This window comes from Nyctibius grandis, chromosome 5 (assembly GCF_013368605.1).
Source record: "Nyctibius grandis isolate bNycGra1 chromosome 5, bNycGra1.pri, whole genome shotgun sequence".
Taxonomy (NCBI): domain Eukaryota; kingdom Metazoa; phylum Chordata; class Aves; order Nyctibiiformes; family Nyctibiidae; genus Nyctibius; species Nyctibius grandis.
Genome location: NC_090662.1, coordinates 26,957,260 through 26,982,423, shown reverse-complemented (window position 1 = coordinate 26,982,423; position 25,164 = coordinate 26,957,260). Strand labels below are relative to the sequence as shown.

Genomic DNA, 25,164 nt, shown 5'->3' with positions numbered 1-25,164 from the left:
GCAGCGGCTGAGCAGCCCCCCAGCCTCTGCTTCCCAACAGGGATTATATAATGCTCTAAGTCTGGACTGCCCTCTCCACTGAAAGCATGAGCCTGCATCCCTTCTGCTCCGACATGAGCTAGCCACCTCTGGAAATCAGCAGTGTCTCCTCCTTAAGCCGAGGAGCTGTAGTGCTCTGTTGAGATCAGGGCCTACATCTTAAGTCCATAAGTGTGAGAGACTGCGATGAACTGATGAGGTCAATGGAAACGCCTCCTCCTCTGCAGCTCTGGGGAAGCCTTTGCTGGCTCCACATTTCACACCTTAGATCTGCTTTCATAAAAAGCCATTCCCTTGGTGGTAGAAGAAACCTTTTGGTTTGTAACACAAGTTCAAAATTCGAATCATGTAGCTTGATGCCGTCTTGTATTTCTAATTACAGATTAAATAGAACAAAACTTTCACAATAACCGCAGGGTATGGGAAATGCAAACAATAATGTATAAAAGTGGTATGAGGTCAAGACACATGCTTTGAAGAAAGTACTTGACAGATGAGAATTAATGTGCACAGCAAGCCTACCTCAGAAGGGGCAGGTTTGAGTTGAAGTTTTTAAGTACAGAAAAAATACCAGCAGAAGTATCTTCAGGCCTTTTCAGAGCATAACAAAACTTCCCGAATCAGCTGCACTCCTGCAAGTCACTGCAGTGTACTGACCAGGTATAAAGTTGCCAAACCTTATTAGAATTAAACTTACCCCGTGGGACCCTGTATATTTTCAAAGGCTACCTGAATTTAAATCTCTCAAACCCGAAAACGAAGACATCAACAACAAAACAAGCCTTTGAAAGCTAAAATAAATACCATTAGCGTACATAGTACCTTAAAACTATTTTGTAAAATTCTGTCAAATATTCTCCCAATCTCCCCTGAAGCTAGCAACCACCACTCTCAAATACTCTGCTTAAACCAGAGAGATAAGTTGGCAGTTTCCCTCTTCTCCTGAGTTGAGCGTCCACCACCACCAGCTGGAAGGTGTCTGACAGCAGCCCCGGCTATTGCCAGACCTGGGAGGCGCAGGAGGACAGACCAGATGCCCAAACAGGCTGATGTACAACCAACATAACCTTTTTCATGTTATTTTCCACTGCTAAGGACCATGCGCTGTACATAAGGTCATTGAGAGGTTTATCTTTTACTGACTTCTCTTTTACAGAAGGTAGTTTTTGGGCAAGGATAGGGGCTGGACATTTTTGGTAAATCAGGAATGGATTATAAAATATAAAATCAGTATCCAAGCACCTCTCAGGTACTTCTGTTTGCTACGCCCAATCTCAGCACAAGCTTTAATGCAAGGGAAAAAAGGTGATGGCCTTTGTCCTTTGTGACAAAGCGGGGGAAAAACAGCAAAAAGCAATGATTTCAATAGCCTAATTCTGGTACAAACTACTAAATCTCAGAGCATCTGATAAAAGCATGCAGACTCTCTGCCAACAAACAACAGGAGAGTAAGAATCAACACAGAAACAGAAGATTGCTCTTCCCTCACTCACCTTTTATGTATCTTGCTTTGTCTCTGGGAAACCTGGGCCAGACTCCAACAACAGGGCAGCAAGCTCAGCTCTAGCCCCTCTAAATTACCAATTTTTATTTTCTCTCTCTCCCCTCACCACTCTAAATCAAGAAAGGAAAGTTATTACCTTCTTTAAACTGGTTTGACCAGCTGACAAATACAGATGTGTCAGAAGGCAGTCAGCAGTGGGAAGGGAGAGGAGGCAGGGAAAAAACACAAAACAAATCATCTGGGGCCACAGGATACAGTTAAGGCGAAAGCTATATTCAGTATTTTACATTTGAAATGTTTCCATTCCTGAAAATAATTTAAATTTAAAATCATTTTAACCTCCTGTTCTAGAAACTCAGACAAGTTGCAGTGTAAGAAAGCAGACCAAGCCTATATCTGAAGTTCGGCTATTTAAGGTTGCAGAGCAAGAGGATCCTGGTTGACACTTGTAATTCTTACCCCCTTTATTCTGTTAATGCTTCTTTTTTTTCTCTGACTCCTTGGCAATGACTATGCTGGCTACTGTTCACAACAGCCACATAGTCCCTTCTCCACTGCCCTGCACCTTTGCCTTGACTTTCCTTTTGCTTCTTTGAAAGGACTGAGTAAGCAGAGACAGAGAAGAAACTTCTTTGCATTTAATAGCACTACACAGTACCTGCAAGTCCACCCTTTCAGTGTCTCTTTTTGTTGTTTTGAATCCAGATATTGCGGACTCCAGTCTGCTCAGCTGCACCTCTGTGGCTCCCCTCTATCTGCCAAGGTGCCTGCTCGGCTCCTGCCAGCATGTTACCACTATTGGAAACCTTCCCCATGCAGATCCCACCTTCACCTCAGCCATCCTTGACCAAGTCACCCTGGAGGCTTCTTAGAGGGATATGAGAGAAGGCAAGAAGTAATACTGAGGATATAGTCCTGGCCTTAACAAGTGACCCAATGTGTGAGAGAATCTGTCTTTTTGCAGCTGCCCGCACTTGGAGGACACAAAATAGGGAAGAGCCCTGATCTTTCCAACAAGTTGTCCTTGCTTGAATGAGAAACAGCGATAACTGAATGCAGAACTGAGCATTAAAACATGAGCTATCCTCCATGCGTTACATGTCAGTGGGGAGAATTTCAACAGAAGATAGAGGGGGGGTGAGATTTGCAGACCCTCTCTGCCTCGTTCACACTACCCTCCTCTTTCTATGATACATTGCACTCTCTAGCCCCTGATTTTGGCCTAAAAAAGGATAAGTGATCCTGTCAAGATAGGGAAAATGTCGAGAGGGAAGGGAAGCTCGTACAATACAAGAATGAGAACTTATTTTAGTCTGACATATTATCTCCATCACTCCTTTCCCCTGTATCCTTCCACCACTTAAGTCCTTCCTTCATTTAAGTCCTTCCTTTGCTATATTTACTATGTGCCAAGTCTTCTCTCTCCCCTCTTCAGTCCTAATTTGAACAGCTACAAGCATTGGCAGGTCACCTAGGAATTATAAAAAGTTTTCAACAAGACAAAGGGAACCATCATGGATCCCCAATGCAAGTTTCTGAAAGGCAATCCAAATCAACATATCAGGTTTTGAACACTGGAAAAAGTCACCCTTAAAAGAAAATCACTGTTTGGTAGAGCTGCAGCAGAGCAGGTGCTGTACTGAATACCTTATACCGTTTTATGGCATGTTTTATCAATACTCGCATTTCCACGCATCATTTCTCACAAGAATTCTCACATACTTCTTGTTTCTACACATAATACTCACTCTTCCTAGTTCTTTATCTTCAAGTGCCAGCACCCCGGTGCTTTCTGTAAAGAGTTTTACTTTGACAACAGGTCGAGGGTGAGTAGTGGTGAAATCCCCTTGAGTTCCCCATCTGCAATAAATAAAAGAACAGAATTTAACTGGGGCAGAGGACAGGCCTGAGAGTGATAGGACTGTAATCTTTTGCACAGAATATTTATTAATGCACTCCTAGAACGTAATTTCCAAACTTTTGAGGTGAGAGGGCATGGTAGTATATTTTTGAGCATCCAAGATTAAACATCTACATGGGAAAACTGGCTTTTCTCTGTGATAAGGCAAATCAGGGGGTTTCCATATGACTTTTGTCATCAAAAATCAGTAATAAATTTTTTAATGGCAAAACCCAAGGACTGAAATTATAACCTCATAGGCGAAAACAGAACCAAGCAAGAAAGCAAAGGAGGAGGAGGAAGGTGGAAAGGGAGAAAGGGGGAACAGGAAGAGAAATATTTTTTCTCTTAAATATATTAGGTTCACTGTCTTGTGCATACAAGTCAAATTAATTCAGCAAAGAATCATGTCTCAACTCTAAAAAAAATACTTATATTTTTAACTTTAAGTGAACAAACTATGCAGAAAGTAAGAGACTTGAACAGAGAAAATTTTGTGTTTCATGGATGTTACAACTTAGTATAAGCATGTAGGAAAAATGTAAACACAAATGCAAAAACTGGAAAAACTTTGTATTTATCAGAGTGACTATAGCTCTGCAAGATAATTACTGCCACACAGCTTCACGCTTTTAGGGAAGCTACATTAGGCAGACAAACTTCTAGCTCTTAATCTCTTATCTCAGTTAGAATACTTGGTTTGTCAGCCTTTTCCCCCCACCATGTGCCAGTGGTACAAAAAAAGGAAGGTAATACAAATTAGATTGTAACTTCCTCCGACAAGCTATTCCATTTTCCTAAACAACTGCATGGTATTTATTGCATTGACGATACTGATTCTGATTACGCTTCCAGGCACAAACAAAATGCAAAAAAGAAGCGCAGCTCCGGTTTATCTTTGTTTTTTCCACTACTTGAGATATTACAATTAGCAGAAACTAAAGAAATAAAGAAAATAGGTGACCTTAAGAGTATGCCCTATAAAAGGATGTATTACACAAGCTAAAATCTTAGAGGGCCTCATTTACAAAAGCAGTATTTTCATTTTACTTTCAAGAATAATTTACACGGCCTCTCCATTGCTGGAAAACGAACATACAGTAGTAATCCTCCAGCAAAGGGAGCTAATAGGTAAAAGAAAATCCTTCAACTAACATGAGTTACAGTCTTCAAGACAAAATCTAGAAAGTAAAACACAACCGAACCCCAAAAGTTTTAAGAAAGCGGTGGCTCTGTATAAACCAGTCCCACAGGTGGCTGAACACATGACAGACTACAAAAGTGAGGTTCATTGAAAATTAATCGACTCTTGCGTTACATTCTGTCTTCTTTGCTTTGTCTGATGCTCGCTCTGTCTGTGGTGGACACAACCTTAGCCTCAGCTAAAATGGTAATTGAAACAGGGACTCTGACAAGAAATTACCTTCCTGAGAGGGACAAAACCTGTTTTGTGATCTGGTGATAGATGCTGCAGTTGCAGGACAAGACAACGCCTAGCACTGCTGCTCTCCCAACAGTGGTCCCAGGGGGTAGGTTTTGTCACAATACAGAAATGAGATTTCCAAGGCAAAAGCATCTTCATAAAAAGATGAGATAGTTCACCCCCAGATCCCACTATTCAGGAATAATGCTGCCTTGCAATCGCAAACACAATCTAAGCACTTTGTTAGATGCACTCTCTCTCCTTCTCTCGAACACCAGGATAATTTGTCCCTGAGCTTCCAGAAGCCTCGAACTGTGCACACCGCAATAGATAGGACCACCCAAATAATCAAGAGAAACTCATATTAAATTAACAAAACAAAACAAAAGCCTCTCTACAAAGATCTAGTGCCAGCATTAACTCACAGACAAAAGAAAAGAACTCAGAAGAAGTCATTCTGCCTAAAGGGAAGAGAAGAGACACAGCCTGCTCTAGGAAGAGAGCATCACCAGGAGCAGCTCAGCTTCTGCCAACTGAGCAGACGGTACATGCTACAGGATGTGCTGGGGTCTGGTCACCCCAGCATCTGCCTCTAGGACCTCCGCAGAAAGTGGTACAGCTTTCTCTGGAGACACATACCCAGGCTCCATTTCTGCAGGTCACAGCAGGAAGGGATAGGGCACACGCAAGCCTTGCCCAGGGAGCCCGGCAGAATTTGCTGCTTCTCTAACTTAGATGCACAATGAGAGACTGATGTGGATGGGACTAACACTGGGTCATCTACTGGTTGTTGACACTAATGTAGTACCGGAAATCATCTTTAATATCAGATCTGATTACCATCCTTGACTGACGTCTTTCTTCCACTGCTTTTTCCATCTGTAGCAGTAAGTGAAAATCCTGGGCTGAAAAGCAACGGTCTGAATCTATACCTAAAGCTTAATGTTCATTGTGGAAACATTCCACACATTGATCTTCACGCTTCTTGCTGATCAGGACTTCAGCTAACTCTCATACCCTCTTAAGATCATGTCTTTGGAAGTGAATTATCTGGTAGAGCAGATGGTCACAGATTTCTGCTGCCTAGACTTCAACATCATTCCTCATGAAAGAGCACGTGAGGAATCATGTTCTGTTAGAAAAGGCAAATCCACAATTGTATTCTTTAGCATTACACTTACTTGCAGGCATCTGATACTTCTCTCAGCTGCCAATATCACAGCAAACTACACAACACTCATAGCTCATCTTCCTTATTATTCCTTGTGAATTACTAGAACACAAGCTCTATTTCTTTGGAGCTTTCTGTTGCTGCAGAGGTATCCTTCCTCCTACCGTTAGAAATCAGAAGCTGGGAGAAAGCAGCCAAAATAGAAGTAGTATCATGTTCATTTTAGTTTGCTTCTTCTAAGAATGAACACAGGTACGAGAGATCCAATAATCCAGACACAAATTGAGTTTATCTATATGCTGTACATGTAAAAGCACATTATGTTATTATGCACGCTCTTAATGCATCAGGCATTAATTGAAGTGGAAGTTAGAAATTACAGCATAACCAAAACATATCATATTGAACTCCCATCTGTAGGCTAACCCATATGAACATTGCTGCTAATAACAATTCACAATTTGCATTTTTCTGTTTTGTCAGTATAAAATGAGGTGTAGTAATAAGGATGGCCTTACTGTCTGTATTTTTCACTGTCAGCACCCACTAATATACTTTTATCTTGTTGAAAATAAAGTTCTGAGCTGTAAAGATTGTGCCATGAATATAACAAGATACCAGGCACCCAACATGTATTAAGGGTGATCTAAAACATGGGATAGACTGAGTAAAGCATGCAGGTGCACCTAAGCTAGCCTATTTTGAAATACATTTTACTGTTCTGAAATCAAACTGTATTGGTGCTCAAGCTGTGATAGCTTTCAACTTTTCTTTTCCTGGCTATTTCTGTTATGACACCTGGTCATACCCCATTCCACAAACTATTTGTTTATTCTTCCTGTTTATGAACAATACTTCATTTTAACCAAATTCCATTGAAACGGATATCACACTTTCAGCTTCTATATCTGAGGGGATAAAAAGAGACATCAGACTTCCAGTGTATAGATCATCTTAAAATTACCTATAATCTAATTGCAAAAAATAACTTTGGAGAAATTACTGTCCCATCATCATCTGTGACTAAGAACTGTGCAAGTAAATTGTACCAATCATGTATATAATGCCAAGATCATAAATATAGCCTTCCTATCCAATAAATATGAATTTACTGGATCACTTGTGATTTCCACCGTAAAATTCTGACAACTTTCTCCATACTTTTGGCTATTTATTCTATAACTATATGTCTGTTCAAGTTTAATGGTGAAAAGCAGGTTAGGAGGATACCTAATAATTCATGGAATTAATCACAGAATCACAGAATGTTAGGGATTGGAAGGGACCTCGAAAGATCATCTAGTCCAATCCCCCTGCCGGAGCAGGATTGCCTAGACCATATCACACAGGAACGCGTCCAGGCGGGTTTTGAATGTCTCCAGAGAAGGAGACTCCACAACCTCTCTGGGCAGCCTGTTCCAGTGTTCGGTCACCCTCACCGTAAAGAAGTTTTTCCTCATATTTATGTGGAACCTCCTGTGTTCCAGCTTGCACCCATTGCCCCTTGTCCTGTCAAGGGATGTCACTGAGAAGAGCCTGGCTCCATCCTCATGACACTTGCCCTTTCCATATTTATAAACATTAATGAGGTCACCCCTCAGTCTCCTCTTCTCTAAGCTAAAGAGACCCAGCTCCCTCAGCCTCTCCTCATAAGGGAGATGTTCCACTCCCTTAATCATCTTCGTGGCTCTGCGCTGGACTCTCTCTAGCAGTTCCCTGTCCTTCTTGAACTGAGGGGCCCAGAACTGGACACAATATTCCAGATGCGGCCTCACCAGGGCAGAGTAGAGGGGGAGGAGAACCTCTCTCGACCTGCTGACCACACCCCTTCTAATACAGCCCAGGATGCCATTGGCCTTCCTGGCCACAAGGACACACTGCTGGCTCATGGTCATCCTGCTGTCCACTAGGACCCCCAGGTCCCTTTCCCCTACGCTGCTCTCCAACAGCTCTGCCCCCAGCTAGTACTCATACATGGGGTTGTTCTTGCCCAGATGCAGGACTCTACACTTGCCCTTGTTATATTTCATTAAGTTTCTCCCTGCCCAACTCTCCAGCCTGTCTAGGTCTCTCTGAATGGCTGCGCAGCCTTCCCGTGTGTCAGCCACTCCTCCCAGTTTTGTGTCATCAGTGAACTTGCTGACAGTGCACTCTATTCCCTCATCCAAGTCATTAATGAATATATTGAATAGAACTGGTCCCAGTACCGACCCATGAGGGACTCCGCTAGACACAGGCCTCCAACTGGACTCTGTCCCATTGACCACCACTCTCTGGCTTCTTTCCTTCAGCCAGTTCACAATCCACCTCACTACCCGATCATCCAGACCACACTTCCTCAGTTTAGCTGCGAGGATGCTGTGGGAGACCGTGTCAAACGCTTTACTGCAATCAAGATAGACCACATCCACAGCTTTACCATCATCTATCCACCGGGTTACATCCTCATAAAAGGCTATCAAGTTGGTTAAGCATGACTTCCCCTTGGTGAAGCCATGCTGAGTGCCCCTAATGATCCCCCTATCCTTGATGTGCCTAGAGACAGCACCAAGACCAAGTTGTTCCATCACCTTTCCGGGGATGGAGGTGAGGCTGACCGGTCTATAGTTACCCGGGTTCTCCTTCTTGCCCTTTTTGAAGACTGGAGTGACATTCGCTTTCCTCCAGTCCTCAGGCACCTCTCCCGTTGCCCACGACTTAGCAAAGATGATGGAGAGTGGCCTAGCAATGACTTCCGCCAGCTCCCTCAGCACCCGCGGGTGCATCCCATCAGGATGGGATGGGTTTAATACCCAAACAGTAATTATCATGATGCAAATCTGATCACCATTATTATAATTTCTTATTTCAATGTATGGATTTTATGTGCTAATATAATTATATCCACTTGGTTTCTCAAAAATTTAACATTTTTCTTCCAAAACACATTTGTCTTCTGTCAGATGCATTTATTAATACCTATCGAAATGCTAATATTTCCTGTTCTCACTTCTGCTTAATCTCATTGGACTAGCTATAGCAGAACATTTCCTTTAAATTTAAAAGCTAAGATGCTAGGTATAGGCCAGCCAAATCTGTATTTTTCTTTTAAAGTTGGGGTTACCTCTTGTCCTGGAGAAAATATAGTACTTCTCAGAAATGTCTTTCTGATCCACAGATTAAAAAGAAGTCAACCACCATAGAAAGGATTGTTTATATTATTCATAAGACGGAATAACTTTTTAGTTGTTTAATTGAACAACTTTTTGACTGTTTTTAAACAAGAACTAACAACGTGGCCTCCAGAATTTGAGCATTGAATAAAGAAAAGTTACTTTTCTTTATATTTTAACTTTCAATAGCAACAACAGTGAAATATTTTCTGCAAGAAAATAAATCCTACATCTGACTTCTGCTTTTCATACAGTGGAGCAGGTGAACCTGAAGGTTGTAACTTGGTTTTCGGTGACAACAGAAGGAGGAAATTCTATGTGCTATTTTGATCTCATTTGAGTCAAAGTATGTTGCAGATCATTTCTTTCAAGCTTGCTCTGCTATGGAAATACTGAACTGTGGAATGAAGATTGAGAGGGAAGAACAGGCAAATCAATTCACCTAATTTCTGGAACTGCTGTTTACAAAAAGTAGATCTTTAATAATTCTTAACATAATAGAAAAATGTAATGCTTTATATTTGTAATAGCGTATGCTTTAACTACCAAATGTATGTAAGCAATGGAAACAGCAAATCAGCCCCTTCCACACATTCAGAGGATCCGTCAATTTATGAGTATCTGCCCAATGTTTTTTGCTAACGTGAACAATTTTGGTGCTGAATGTGTCTAGATTGGAATTGCGAAATATTTGTCAAAACAAGTGTGGATCTCATGCAGTATTCATATCAAGTTAAAAAATTGCTGTTATTGTCTGGGTTTTTTTTAAATCTTGCTAGAAAAGTAGTCAGAAGTAGCAATAATTTCAGTGCTAAATGCTGCGGTGTCACTGTGCTGTCAGCTGCACCCTGTGTAGCATACTTGAGACCTCTAAAACCAGCAAATTTAAACCTGAAAAAAACCCCCATGCCTCTTTAGCCTCTCACTTTGCCACATTATTTTCCTTTGTATACATAATTTTTCTGCTGTCACCTCCTCATTCTCTTTACTATAGAAACTGCAATGATTTGATGTTTGATCATCTTCAGCCATAAGCCCCGGTCTTTTCATCATATTTACACTGCTGTCAGAGGTACATGGCCTGATAGCATAATTAGCAGCAAAGGCCTTTGCCAAAGTTGATTTCCCTTCACTTCAAAAGTACCCACTAACAGCAAGGAGGTGGATGTTTATTTCAGGTAAAGATTTATCACTGTGTCACAGAACCCCCTCTAAGCAAATTTATTTTTCTACTTCATTTTGGAACACATTTCATATATTGGAAACAGCAGCAAATTTCTCTCTCAGGTTTTCCACTCTAATCACAGCTCTGTTAGTCAAAACTTTTCCTTATGAGATCTTAAATCTCCAGTCTTACATGGGAGTGAATGTTATAAAATTTATTATTCTAAACAAATATCTAGAAATTTTATTTTAGCACTATTTATTGGAACATTTTATTTGTGACAAAATATCAAGTCTACAGAATTTTACACCATCAGGAACTGATTTTTCTCAGCAATTAGGAATCTTTTCCTTCTTGAAACCAATACCAGAGTGTATTGGTCTCCTTGGTGCCTCCTTTTGTATCTTTCCAGGTTTCATTCTAGGTTTAAATCTACTGCATAATTCTACCTCAACAGGTTTCTTAATTCTTCATTAAATCACCCTAAGAGGTCTTCAGAAAGAGTTTCTTATTTCCTACCCATGCAGGGATGTGCTACAGAGCTGGAATGAGCAGGAAGACCCACCAAAATCAGTTTGTCAGGCAGCTGACTGCTCCACAGGAATAAGAGATTTACCAGCACTTCATCTTTGCACGTCTTGGAGCTGGGACTGAAAACACAACGTTCAGGTCTCCCTAACGTCTCTGTGTCTCAAATATTTCAGGAATCTATACCAACTTTGTTGCTTCTACTTTGTTTAGAAACATACTTTAACTATAGAAAACTAGGTATCTACAATTTCAGGTTAGAAATCACAGTGCAAGACATGAGATGAAAGGCCTGGAAATCAAAAGACAGATGAGACTCACAGCACCTTCCTGACACATCGGACTACACTGGGACTTTAACCTAGTTCAAACCACCTTAAATTCAGGTCTGACAAACATTCTGTTGTTAGTGAAGTATTGTGTGAATGTGGAATTCATTAAGTGTTGCATATTACTAACTACAACTGCATATTACAGACATAGAGAGAAAAAATGTGAGAGAGCAAGCAGCTGTAGCAGCAGTGCAAGTTACCCCACAGCAATTTGACAATACATCTTTAATTTGACGAGGGGGCTTAATTCAGCCAAACAAAAATAGAGTTAAATCCATACTTATCTGATACTGTCTTTTTTTACTAAGACTCCCAAAGGCAGCATTAGATGGTACTAATTGCTGCTAGTTCTTCTCCACTAATAATTGGACAAATATCGTAAGCATTTCCTTTGCTCTTAGGAGCGCTCATCCATTTGGCAATGACTGACACCAGGATGCCACACAAGAAATCATGGCCTTAATGCTAACAGCTGTCTCGTATAACCCAAAGGCATGTTTATTTTCTGTCTTTTGCACACCTTACAAAATAATACAAACATTCCACCTTCTCCCCTTAATGAAAGTTTTTGAAAAAGGATGTTGAAATGTTACTGAACAAGTGACAGAAGTTTATTATGCAGCATCAAGGATTTAATAGACTAACAGAATCACAGAATCACAGAATGTTAGGGATTGGAAGGGACCTCGAAAGATCATCTAGTCCAATCCCCCTGCCGGAGCAGGATTGCCTAGACCATATCACACAGGAACGCGTCCAGGCGGGTTTTGAATGTCTCCAGAGAAGGAGACTCCACAACCTCTCTGGAGGTAATGATTATTTCTTATATGTAACATTACAACCACTATTTTATTCAATATATATTTATTCATATAGTCTCAATTACATCAGTGGGATCTGGAATTCAAGTTTGAAACCACAAGGGGAAGAGTTTGTATGTTTGTACCTTTCTATAATGCTTAAAATGTGGTTTAGGTTGCAAATATTTTTCTTGGCAAAAAAAAATCTACATTTTCTTTTTATAAGGGCGTGTAGTGATAGGACAAGGGCTAATGGTTTTAAACTGAAAGAGGGTAGATTTAGATTAGATATTAGGAAGAAATTCTTTCCTGTGAGGGTGGTGAGACACTGGAACAGGTTGCCCAGAGAAGTCGTGGATGCCCCCTCCCTGGCAGTGTTCAAGACCAGGTTGGATGGGGCTTTGAGCAACCTGGTCTAGTGGAAGGTGTCCCTGACCATGGCAGTGGGGTTGGAACTAGACGATCTTTAAGGTCCCTTCCAACCCAAACCATTCTATGATTCTATGATCTCAGTCCAAAGATGTGGGAAAACAAATCACAAAATAGGCCGACCTATCTGAGCCTGCAGTTTATCAGGGAAGACTCAGGAGTCAAATCAGAAAATGTCAGTATTCCATCTGGCATCTTACCACTTCTCTTTTATTCTGAAACCTCTTTTACTCCTCTTTCTGTCTCCTACTGTTCTTATCAGCTGTCCACATTATTCTGCCTTTGTTTTTGCTGTCCTCCTACACTCAATCTGCTGGTACGGCTTTCAAGTGGGCACATTAACCTGTAGACTCATACCTTATATGCCAAGCAGTTATTAAGAAATTTCAAGATCTATACATTTTTTTTTCTTCATCTGTTCAGTGGACTATTCTGTATTCTAAAAGTATTGAACCTCCTGACACCTCTGAGGATCAATGCACATACTAACACAGTGATAGTAAAGAAGAGTCTGCCCGTGGTGGGGTGAAAAACAGTTTTCTGAGTGTCATGAGCATTTGAGATGTACAAAGTATTCTTAGCCTGAATAGGGCTCAAAAGCAAAAACTTCTTTCTTTTAAACCCTTTGCCTCAACCTTTCTCTTCACTCAAAACAACAAACCAAAACTAAATAAAACCATAAAATTTGTTCCAATTCAAGCACTGCATCTAGTCAAATGTTTAGTAATTATTTTGAATGTACCTGTATTATATTGCTTACAACAAATATAAGCAAATTTTGGAAAGGTCTCTTCAAACCAAGGTACAAGAATGGTATATTTTGAAAATGTAAAATTGGACATTCTGATCATATCAAAATTTAAGAGAAATCCAAAGCAATTGTTTTCACGTTAACTATTGCCCACAAAAAATAATTCGATTTTCCAAAGATGAGTCAGGTACAGACCACTTTGAACGACAAATTTCAAATCCACTCTACCAGAGTATTCTAGAAGGAGACTGGAGGTAAAATTTGAGGTAATCTTTCCCAGACCCATCTTTTTTTTTGACAGGTCACCTTCACTCTACATAATACTTTACAGGCTGCCTTTGCCTTCACTTTGACCCAGCCAGAGATCATGTAGCTATATTAGTATGAAGCTTAGCCTGATCCAAAACATTTTTCTTCTAAGCACTACAAAATAAAACTGATATCGGTCTTGCAAGAGACATGTAATGTCATTATACATTTTAAAAGAAGACAGTCACCCCAAAACAGGTATTCTTTCAAGCAGGGACACTAGATGAGGAGGGTTAATAAGCTGACTCTGAACAGAGAACCTATTAATCATAAAGCCTTCATCTCACTGGCTTTCTGCCTGGGGTCTAAGCGCTACAGCAGAAGGCGATACACCAAAGCCGCAGTCTTCACAAGTGCAAACATTACACCAGGGCAGAAATCCTGGTTACTTTCAGTCAATTATTAGCATGCTGAGCAAGGAGAACAACCAGAATTTAGCCAGAACAATCAAAAAGATTAAGGTGAAGAAAATTAAAAAAGGATATGCCCTGGTGGCAGAAGGATTACGTTTATTGCTAACTATTCAAGTAGAATAGAGATTACAACCAACTTTATTCTCTCCTTCCTCCTCTCATCCCAATTTCTTCCATGCCACACTTGTCTTGATCTGACAAGTAAATATTCCCTTCTAACAGCAGTGGTTTTCAGAAGTCCCTTAGATAGAGAGACTTATGAGATAATATTTTGGGAGTTAATCATAGAATCACCATAAAATTTAGGCTGGAAGGAACCTCTGGAGGTCATCTAGTTCAAACCCTGCTCAGAGCAAGGCCAGTTAAAATCAGGCTGCTCAGGTTATTATCCAGTTGAATTTCAAATTTCTTTTACTATTAAGAGCCTATATGTAATTCATATTTCTCTGCCATAAGAGAGGTAAAAAATCTCTTAGACAATATAAAATAGTAATCAATGATAGAACATAGCATAGAAACTTACTTATTTTAGAAATCGCATATATTTTTCTGGTGGATATCATATTGCTCTTTATATCTGAGCTGATTAGGTATTATTTCCTTTCTTTAAAGAAGGAAGCCATTGATCAAGAATAACTGAATAAAACTGGGACGTAAATTTTGAGCTGAATTCATATTCCTTTTGTGAAAATCTTCCATCATTAATCCAGAACACAGGCTGGGATAAATGTGTATTTTTTTTCTTCTCCATCTTTCCTTTGAAGAACCAAGAAAACATCAAGTAATTTCCTACTGGCAATTTCTTTTTTCCTCTTCACAGCTAGATACTAGACTGACATATATGGTATTGGCTCATAGCATCCAATTTTTTGAAAAGCAATTTCTTCCACCCTATTTTGTGAATTGCTCCAATCATGAAAATCCAAAAAAGACAGACTTACTGACATATGACACGATGAAAGCCATGATGGAATTTATCCTTTGAAGATATAAAGATGAATCTTAGAGCAAATGAGAATAATCATTATGCAACTCAATCAAACCTAGTTTATGAAAGCAGAAATACTTGTTTCCTGTCATGATCCTTACCCCACCGGCTTCCCTAAAATTCCAAAATACTTATTAAAGTACCACGCTCACCTTCACCAAGTTTTCAACATTGTCCACATGAACACAATTACATCTCTCAGGCTTTTAGCCTTCGAAATGATCTTACTAATAATACACAGAGGTTATCTAACACACAACTTCACTTTTGTAAATGTTGCATAAAATGTATTTATGTTTTAAAGAAAATAAGTCTGGATGCCAAAAGTAGGCTGAAAATTGTACTTTGTTATCCTCTGTAAGATCAATACAGCAGCAGCGACAGCGGCGGCAGCGGCGGCAGCGACTGAGGTGAGTGCGGGGGCGAGGGCGACATCGGGCTGTAACCGGGCGGTTTTCATACTCTGGGCCCCCCGAGCAGCAGCCCCGAGCTGCTTCCCCCCCACCCCGGACAAGGAAGTTCCCGGCAACGAATGAGGAGAGGAGGGGGCGTAGCACCACCCCCTGTCGATCGGGTGATAAAGAGCCTCTGGGAGGACAGGGACTAGTCCCTGGCCAGAGGGGAGAGGGAGAGTCAGCAGTGACTGTGTGAGTCCCGGAGCGGGGAGGCCACAGCCGTTTGCAGCTCGTTGGGGAGGGCGCTGACTCCCTCCCAGTGCACAAGGCGAGGAAGGTGCCAAGGAGCTGTGAAGCAGGGGTGTCACCAACAGGTATTTCCCAGCTCAGTGAAAGAACAATGGTATCTACCCGGCGGAAGAAGACCAAAATGGATGTGGGAACCCAGACAGAGCTCCCACGGAAGGAGGCGATGGTGCAGGTTGCCGGCTGCAGGGAATGCTACAGCGTCTCTGTGGTGACAGGGGGCTGTGTGCGCTGTGAGCAGGTAGATGATCTGCTCGGCCGAGCGGCACAGCTGCAAAGCCAGGTTGAAAGGCTTCAAGCCGAAGTAGAAAGGCTTAGGAGCATTCGGGAGGCTGAAATGGAGATAGACTGGTGGAGCCAGGCTCTGCCTTCCCTGCAACAAAAATGGGAGCACCTGCTGGAGAGCTCCCAGGATCGAGGGACAACTGTACTCAGCCCCTCTCAGGTGGAAAACAATAACCTAGAGGAAAGGAGTGAGTGGAGGCAAGTCTATGGCCGCCGCAAAAGGCGAGTGCCCTCCTTGCCTACCTTGCCTCCACAGGTGCCTCTGAGCAATAGATATGAAACCCTAGTGGAATACAGCCGGTCCAATGGGGATGTGGTGGAGAGGCAACCTATATCAGAGGTCCCACCACAGTCAGAAAAACCTGACAGGCGTATAGCTACCTCCTCCACAAGGAAGAAGAGAAGAGTTTTAGTGGTTGGAGACTCCTTCCTAAAGGGACCTGAGGGCCCAATATGCAGAGCTGACCTCCATCACAGGGAGGTCTGCAGTCTGCCTGGAGCCCGAATCAGGGATATCACCAGGCAACTCCCCAGCCTGGTGAAGGCCACAGACTACTACCCCCTGCTGATCTTCCAGACAGGTGGGGAAGAAGCTGCATCCCGTAGTCTGAGGGGGATGAAGAAAGACTACAAGGCCCTAGGACGGTTGGTGAAAGAGTCTGGGGCACAAGTTTTTTTCTCCTCCCTCCTTCCATTTTCAGGTGATGACGTGGGATGGAATAGTAGGATTCTCTCTATTAATGCCTGGCTACGAGACTGGTGCTACAGGCAGGGCTTTGGGTTCTTTGATAATGGCTGGTTTTATAAGACACCAGGCGTGACCGTAATACATGGGAAAGGTTTATGTCATAGGGGCAAAAGGGTTCTGGGACAGGAATTAGCAGGGCTCATTCGGAGAGCTTTAAACTAGATTCGAAGGGGGATGGGGTAGTAGCTGGGCTTGTACCACTGGGGCAACGCTCTAGTGTTGAGGTAGACCAGGAGGCCTCCCATCCCCCTGGGGTGAAATCGGTGTGCTCAGCTCGCTCCCTGAAATGCCTGTACACCAATGCACGCAGCATGGGGAATAAACAGGAGGAGTTAGAAATCCATGTTCGGTTGGGGGGCTATGATTTAGTGGCAATTACAGAGACTTGGTGGGACGCCTCGCATGACTGGAATGTGGTCATGGATGGCTATGTCTTGTTCAGGAAAGACAGGCCACTAAGGAGAGGTGGTGGAGTTGCTCTTTATGTGAGTGAGCAGCTAGAATGTATTGAGTTCTGTCCAGGGGCGGATCAGGAGCGAGTTGAGAGTTTGTGGGTGCGAATTAAGGGGCAGGCTGGCAGGGGTGATACTGTTGTGGGTGTCTATTACAGGCCACCTGATCAGGATGAGGAGGGTGATGAGGCCTTCTACAGGCAGCTGAGAGCAGTCTCGCAATTACAGGGCCTGGTTGTTGTGGGGGATTTCAACTACCCTGATATTTGCTTGGAGGCCTACTCAGCCAGCCATCCTCAGTCCAGGAGGTTCCTCCAGTGCATTGATGATAACTTTCTGATGCAAATGGTGGATGAGCCAACTAGGAGAGGAGCGCTGCTGGATCTTATCCTCCCTAACAAGGAGGGTCTGGTTGAAGAGGTGAAGGTTGAGGGCAGCCTTGGTGGTAGTGACCATGAGATGGTAGAGTTCAGGATCTCATGTGGCAGGAACAGAATAGCTAGCAGAATCCCAACCCTGGACTTCAGGAGGGCCAACTTTGGCCTTTTCAAGCAATTGCTAGGGGAAATCCCATGGGACAGGGTACTAGAAGGTAAGGGGGGCCAAGATAGTTGGTTAGCATTCAAGGACTGCTTTTTCCGAGCTCAAGATCAGAGCATCCCAGCAGGTAGGAAGTCAAGGAAGGGTAGCAGGAGACCTGCATGGTTAAACAGGGAACTGCTGGGCAAACTCAAGTGGAAGAAGAGAGTGTACAGATCATGGAAGGAGGGGCTGGCCACTTGGGAGGAATATAAGTCTGTTGTCAGAGGATGTAGGGAGGCAACTAGGAAAGCTAAGGCCTCCTTGGAATTAAACCTTGCAAGAGAGGTCAAGGACAACAGAAAGGGCTTCTTCAAATACATGCAGGTAAAGCCAACACTAGAGGCAATGTAGGCCCACTGATGAATGAGGTGGGTGCCCTGGAGACAGAGGATAAAAAGAAGGCGGAGTTACTGAATGCCTTCTTTGCCTCTGTCTATACTGCTGGAGGCTGTCCTGAGGAGCCCCGGACCCCTGAGGCCTCAGAAGAAGTCAGGATAGAGGAGAAATCTGTCTTGGTAGATGAGGGCTGGGTCAGGGACCAATTAAACAATCTGGACGTCCATAAATCCATGGGCCCTGATGGGATGCACCCGCGGGTGCTGAGGGAGCTGGCGGAAGTCATTGCTAGGCCACTCTCCATCATCTTTGCTAAGTCGTGGGCAACGGGAGAGGTGCCTGAGGGCTGGAGGAAAGCGAATGTCACTCCAGTCTTCAAAAAGGGCAAGAAGGAGAACCCGGGTAACTATAGACCGGTCAGCCTCACCTCCATCCCCGGAAAGGTGATGGAACAACTTGTCCTTGGTGCTGTCTCTAGGCACATCAAGGATAGGGGGATCATTAGGGGCACTCAGCATGGCTTCACCAAGGGGAAGTCATGCTTAACCAACTTGATAGCCTTTTATGAGGACGTAACCCGGTGGATAGATGATGGTAAAGCTGTGGATGTGGTCTATCTTGATTGCAGTAAAGCGTTTGACACGGTCTCCCACAGCATCCTCGCAGCTAAACTGAGGAAGTGTGGTCTGGATGATCGGGTAATGAGGTGGATTGTGAACTGGCTGAAGGAAAGAAGCCAGAGAGTGGTGGTCAATGGGACAGAGTCCAGTTGGAGGTCTGTGTCTAGCGGAGTCCCTCAAGGGTCGGTACTGGGACCAGTTCTATTCAATATATTCATTAATGACTTGGATGAGGGAATAGAGTGCACTGTCAGCAAGTTCACTGATGACACAAAACTGGGAGGAGTGGCTGACACACGGGAAGGCTGCGCAGCCATTCAGAGGGACCTAGACAGGCTGGAGAGTTGGGCAGGGAGAAACTTAATGAAATATAACAAGGGCAAGTGTAGAGTCCTGCATCTGGGCAAGAACAACCCCATGTATGAGTACTAGCTGGGGACAGACCTATTGGAGAGCAGCGTAGGGGAAAGGGACCTGGGGGTCCTAGTGGACAGCAGGATGACCATGAGCCAACAGTTTGCCCTTGTGGCCAAGAAGGCCAATGGCATCCTGGGCTGTATTAGAAGGGGTGTGGTTAGCAGGTCGAGAGAGGTTCTCCTCCCCCTCTACTCTGCCCTGGTGAGGCCGCATCTGGAATATTGTGTCCAGTTCTGGGCCCCTCAGTTCAAGAAGGACAAGGAACTGCTAGAGAGAGTCCAGCGCAGAGCCACGAAGATGATTAAGGGGGTGGAACATCTCCCTTATGAGGAGAGGCTGAGGGAGCTGGGTCTCTTTCTTTAGCTTAGAGAAGAGGAGACTGAGGGGTGACCTCATTAATGTTTATAAATATGGAAAGGGCAAGTGTCATGAGGATGGAGCCAGGCTCTTCTCAGTGACATCCCTTGACAGGACAAGGGGCAATGGGTGCAAGCTGGAACACAGGAGGTTCCACATAAATATGAGGAAAAACTTCTTTACGGTGAGGGTGACCGAACACTGGAACAGGCTGCCCAGAGAGGTTGTGGAGTCTCCTTCTCTGGAGACATTCAAAACCCGCCTGGACGCGTTCCTGTGTGATATGGTCTAGGCAATCCTGCTCCGGCAGGGGGATTGGACTAGATCCAATCCCTAACATTCTGTGATTCTGTGATTCTGTGATCAATGCTAGATTTTACTGCACTTATCTGTAAGTAAAAAACTTCCAGAGGTAATAGTCAAAAGAACAGGTGAAATCCATCAAGTTAAAGACTCTGTTCAAGAAGCTAAATCCTAAAGAGGATTTATCCTCAGAGGGTGTAATAGGAAGCATATGAACAACAAGCCAAGCACAGTTAAATCAGACACTATGAAACTGCAATCTCATTATCCCTCTGTAAAAATCTCATATGCAAATATGCTCATTTCAACAAAAAAGCATGCAGAGAAACAACGGAAAAAACCCCCACACCCTAAGGAGAGCTGGTCGGCTTGTCAGCAACAGGCTAGTTTGATTACTCCCTATCTGATTACTGCCTATCTGATTAGCAAACACTTGTGCTTCTGTCCCTTGTTTCTTCCTATGTTTAGTCTCTAGTTTTATACTTAAGACTTGAAGAAATATGAGGCAGGGACAACTTTTTCAATTCTACTTTTTCTCCTGTGCAAGAGCAGTAACACGGATTCCTACACATGTAAACAATATAAGGAATGATTACTGAAAACTAACAGCGTAATTAAAGTATTACTGACCAAAATTAACCTCATTTATGCAGATGTATCACACACAGAGCAGTATCAAATGGAAAAAAAAAGAGCAGGTGTGCCTTCTCTTTCTTTACATACTGTACATCTGTGTCGTGCAACTACAAGTTAGGTGACGGTTGTAGGTATGATCATAGAATCACAGAATCAATCAGGTTGGAAGAGACCTCTGGGATCATCGAGTCCAACCATTGCCCTGACATGGGGCCATGTCCAGTCTTTTCTTAAACACATCCAGAGATGGTGACTCCACCACCTCCCTGGGCAGCCCGTTCCAATGTCTAATGACCATTTCTGAAAAGAAATTCTTCCTAATGTCCAACCTGAACCTCCCCTGGCGAAGCTTGAGGCTATGTCCTCTTGTCCTATCACTAGTTGCCTGGGAGAAGAGGCCGACTCCCACTTCACTACAACCTCCCTTCAGGTAGTTGTAGACTGCAATAAGGTCACCTCTGAGCCTCCTCTTCTCCAGGCTAAACAACCCCAGCTCCCTCAGCTGCTTCTCATAGGTCATACCCTCCAGACCCTTCACCAGTTTGGTCATCCTCCTCTGGACTCGCTCCAACACCTCAACATCTTTCCTGAAGTGCAGGGCCCAGAAATGGACACAGTATTCAAGGTGCAGCCTCACCAGTGCCGAGTACAGAGGGACGATCACTTCCCTAGACTGGCTGGCTATGCTATTCTTAATAGAGGCCAGGATGCCATTGGCCTTCTTGGCCACCTGGGCACACTGCTGGCTCATGTTTAGCCGGCTGTCGATCAACACCCCCAGGTCTCTTTCCGCTGGGCCGCTTTCTAACCACTCTTCCCCCAGCCTGTAGCGCTGCATGGGGTTGTTGTGGCTGAAGTGTAAGACCCAGCACTTGTTCTTGTTCAACCTCATGCCGTTGGTCTCGGCCCATCTATCTAACCTGTCCAAATCCCTCTGCAGGGCCTTCCTACCCTCCAGCAGATCGACACTCCCACCCAGCTTGGTGTCATCTGCAAATTTACTGAGGGTGCACTCAATCCCTACGTCTAGATCATCTATAAAGATATTGAACAGCACCGGCCCCAGAACTGAGCCCTGGGGAACACCGCTAGTGACCGGCCGCCAGTTGGACTTTGCCCCATTCACCACCACTCTCTGCGCTCGGCCATCCAGCCAGTTTTTAACCCATTTAAGAGTCCACCCATCCAAGCCCCGGGCAGCTAGTTTGTCTAGGAGGATGCTGTGGGAGACAGTGTCGAATGCCTTACTGAAGTCTAGATAGACTACATCCACAGCCCTGCCCTCATCTACTAAGCGGGTCACTGTCATGGAAGGAGATCAGGTTGGTCAAGCAGCACCTGCCTTTCATGAATCCATGTTGGCTGGCCCCGATGCCCCGACTGTCCTGCATGTGCCGTGTAATGGCACTCAAGATGATCTGTTCCATCACCTTGCCTGGCACCGAGATCAGGCTGACAGGCCTATATTTCCCTGGATCATCCTTCTGACCCTTCTTGTAGATGGGTGTTACATTTGCTAATTTCCAGTCAGCTGGAACTTCTCCAGTTAACCAGGACTGCCGGTAGATAGAAACATTAAGGGAAAGATTCTTTGTTTCCCTTAATTAAAAATAAAAATAGAAAGTTACAGGGATTATGGTGAAGAAATAAAACCAGCTGATGCTTGGAATATGATTGTCACAGGTTATAAAAGTTGTCTATACTTTTTCCCTTTAGAAACGTCATCTTAGGCTATATCCTCAAAACATTCTATTAAAAAAGTATTAGTTTTTTCATGAGTGACCACGTTGTTTAATGAAGTTCTAAATTTTAGAAATTAAGCCTTTAATTTCTTTTTTTTTTTTAAACTGTTCTATAAAATTTTTGCTAAGTAAACTTTAATTATGTATCCACAAGTACTCATACTTCAAATACTTTATGGAATTAACGATGGTAGAATATTGGCATAAAAATAACGTGAGCAGCATTTGCTTTATTTGTGCAGTCTTAACTGAGGCTCCCTGCCTCCTCTGGTCAGATATTTAATCATGGATTCTTCACATACTTCTAATATATAATATTCCTTTTTGTAAGGTTATGCAATCACTGACAGCAAAATATGATCACCTTATTTGTCTTGTTTACATGAAGACTATCCTGGCTCCATTAAAATTTTCTCATCATGCAAAATGCGATCTTTTCCTATTGCATAAATATGTGACAACAGACTGTCACTTATAGTGATAAAAGATAGCATATTCCCATCTTTTATCTTTAGGCATGATTACACATAACCAAAAGACAACACTTTCAAGAAATCACATTATTTAATATTCAGAATGAAAAGATATCAATGATAAGAAAACATGTGGACACCAGACTCCACAAGATTAAAAACTAAGCCACATCAGTAACATTTGAAAAATGAAATTAGTGCTGGATTTTGCAAGATGATCCCCTGTGGCTTCGCAGCAAGAAAGTTATGCAAAGCTTCATACAACTGAAGGGGTCCTCTGAAGGCTCTGCTTGCTGATCTCTGGCAGAAAAGGTCACAGGCTATGTTGGAGGGATTTTCAGCAGGGCTAAAAGGCATGAAACAGTTGGAAGGAATGAAGAAATATTTCACAGGCAGTAATAAAAATTTTATATGGTTTGCATGTGAAGCTGTATAACTGATCTGTTTGCAAATTGTCCAAGTCTTATGCTCAGTCAAACTATATTGTTCTATAGCATTTGCATTTTAGAATGACCATTAGCTACTCAGTAACATATACATAAACAGTGCTTTATTTACCTTGTTAAAGAAAGAAATGAAGCACTTCAATAAAAACTCACAAAATTATTAGTCAAAGAGAGAGAAAGCAGACAGGGGTTAAAGGTAATAAGAAACCAGAAAATATTTCTTACTGATAAACTGTCAGGATAAAACTGTGCTCTCCTCTCTGAGACTCTAATTAGGTCTTTCCCCTTTAAGAAAGAACATTGTTTCTAATTTCCTTATTACTCTTATGGAAGCATTCAGGGATTCAGAGGAATACTTAAATACATATTCATAAAAATAACTGAGAAAATATTCAGCATTTTGGAATAGTGGATAAATCCTGAATTAAGTCTCCACTTGACTCATGCTTCCATTAATCTCCATTCTAAGGTCACACTGGCTTGCACTCCATTTTGAAGCATTCGTCTGAGTATCTTGTTTTCTCCTTTTCACTGTCAAAGCTTTTGAAACTTCTGACTGAGTAGTAGCATTGCACTGCATACACTGATGTTTTGCAGATGAAAAAAATAGGCATAAATAATTCTTTATACTGCTTTTCATAAATGTAGCTATGAGTCTAAAATGATAAACCAATGGCAGAAAATGTGTGTGACAAGCACATGATTCAGAGCTCTTGGCAGCAGTCATCCACAGCAGGCTGGTGGTAATCATTCACTTTTCATCACTGTCTCATTCTGCGCTTAGTACGAGGGCTTTGCTACCCTTTTCTAGCTGCACGTCCTATATAAAATCTGAAGTTATGTTCTCATTTATCTGGGATTTGTCAGTACAAATATGTTACTGCTGGTGATTTGAAGAGCTGAGCTGAACTACGGTTCTCGATTCTTTTTTTTTTATTTTTTGCAATGAGTTTTGTGTTTTCTCCTCCAGTCTCACTGATTATTTTCCTTCATATCAGAATGACAGTACCGAAAATTATCCCAGTAAGGAGCCAGCTCCAGCAGCATGCAAAGTAGGCAGCAGCCTAGGGCACCTGACAACTTGTTTTTTCTGTATCAGAAGAGAGATGGACTGGCTGTGCTTGCCCAGCTGGTCACTGGTCACTACTTACATGACTTTGCCCATTGCTGGCAAAGGACTGAGGGGGAAAGGAGGCATCTCTCTTCCCAGTAGTATTACCATTACTAACACCAAAGGGAGCAGAAAGTCACTTCTGTTTCCACCTCTTCTCATACCTCCTCTTTGCAGGAGAACATCCAGCCCTTCACTCAGTGACTGACCCTCCCCATCACCCTGGCCAGCCTCTATCAGACAATAGTGATGAGTGCTGGAAGAAGCAGGAGGGCAAGAGGAGGCAGATGACTGCGTGGGGCAAGGGATGTGTTGGTGATAAAAGTAAGAAAGATCTTAGAAGGACTGGGCACAGGCTGGGATAGGAGAAAGAAAAGAGACACACCTTAAGTCTTCTGAAACTTGGGGACTCCTCCCTGCCTATAACAGTATTTCCTAGGCTCTCTTCCACCAGTGCAATTTTCTGGTTAAACACTGCCAAGCCCTCTTAGTTCCCTCTGCCATCAGCCAAAAAAACCCCAATATTGCTACTGTCAAGAAAACCTGATCTGGCTCTAACAGAAAAATTAAACTGTGGAATAAAGGATCTCCCATTCCATAGGCAGCTTCCTCCATCTTCTTTACTGTTTGCCCATAATTTGCTAATTTCTTGCTTGTCTAATTTAATATCCTCCTCCGTTGTCTCAAACTACATCTCTATATATGCTCACAAACTACACGTCTCTATATGCTCATAACCATACTGTACACCAATGCCTCATCATTACTCCTGCCAGAAATGGAGAAGAGTACAACTCAGAAGAGCACAAGAACTAGATCAATTTTAGAGCTGTCAGCTGTGTCCCTTCAAGTTACACTGTTTTGTAGGATAGCAGGTCAATGGCACCAGTAACTCCCATTCCTGTCCTTCCAGTGTACAGTTCAGGGGATCTCTCAATCATCCACTTCTTAAAGATGCATATTTTTTTCCATACAAATCCACATGAATTTGGTTCATACAGCATCACTTATATGGAATAGCCTATAACTTGTCCTTCTCCCATATTCATTC

The 25,164-nt window shown here is 42.8% G+C and overlaps 1 protein-coding gene across 1 annotated transcript in view; it reads right to left on the bottom strand.

Moving 5' to 3' along the window:
* Positions 1-25,164, bottom strand: part of CADPS2 (calcium dependent secretion activator 2) — a 337,802-nt gene that overhangs the window by 153,809 nt on the left and 158,829 nt on the right. The window contains exon 7 of the mRNA XM_068400325.1: positions 3,292-3,403. Coding sequence (XP_068256426.1) covers positions 3,292-3,403 — 112 coding nt within the window. The remainder of the gene's footprint in view (positions 1-3,291; positions 3,404-25,164) is intronic.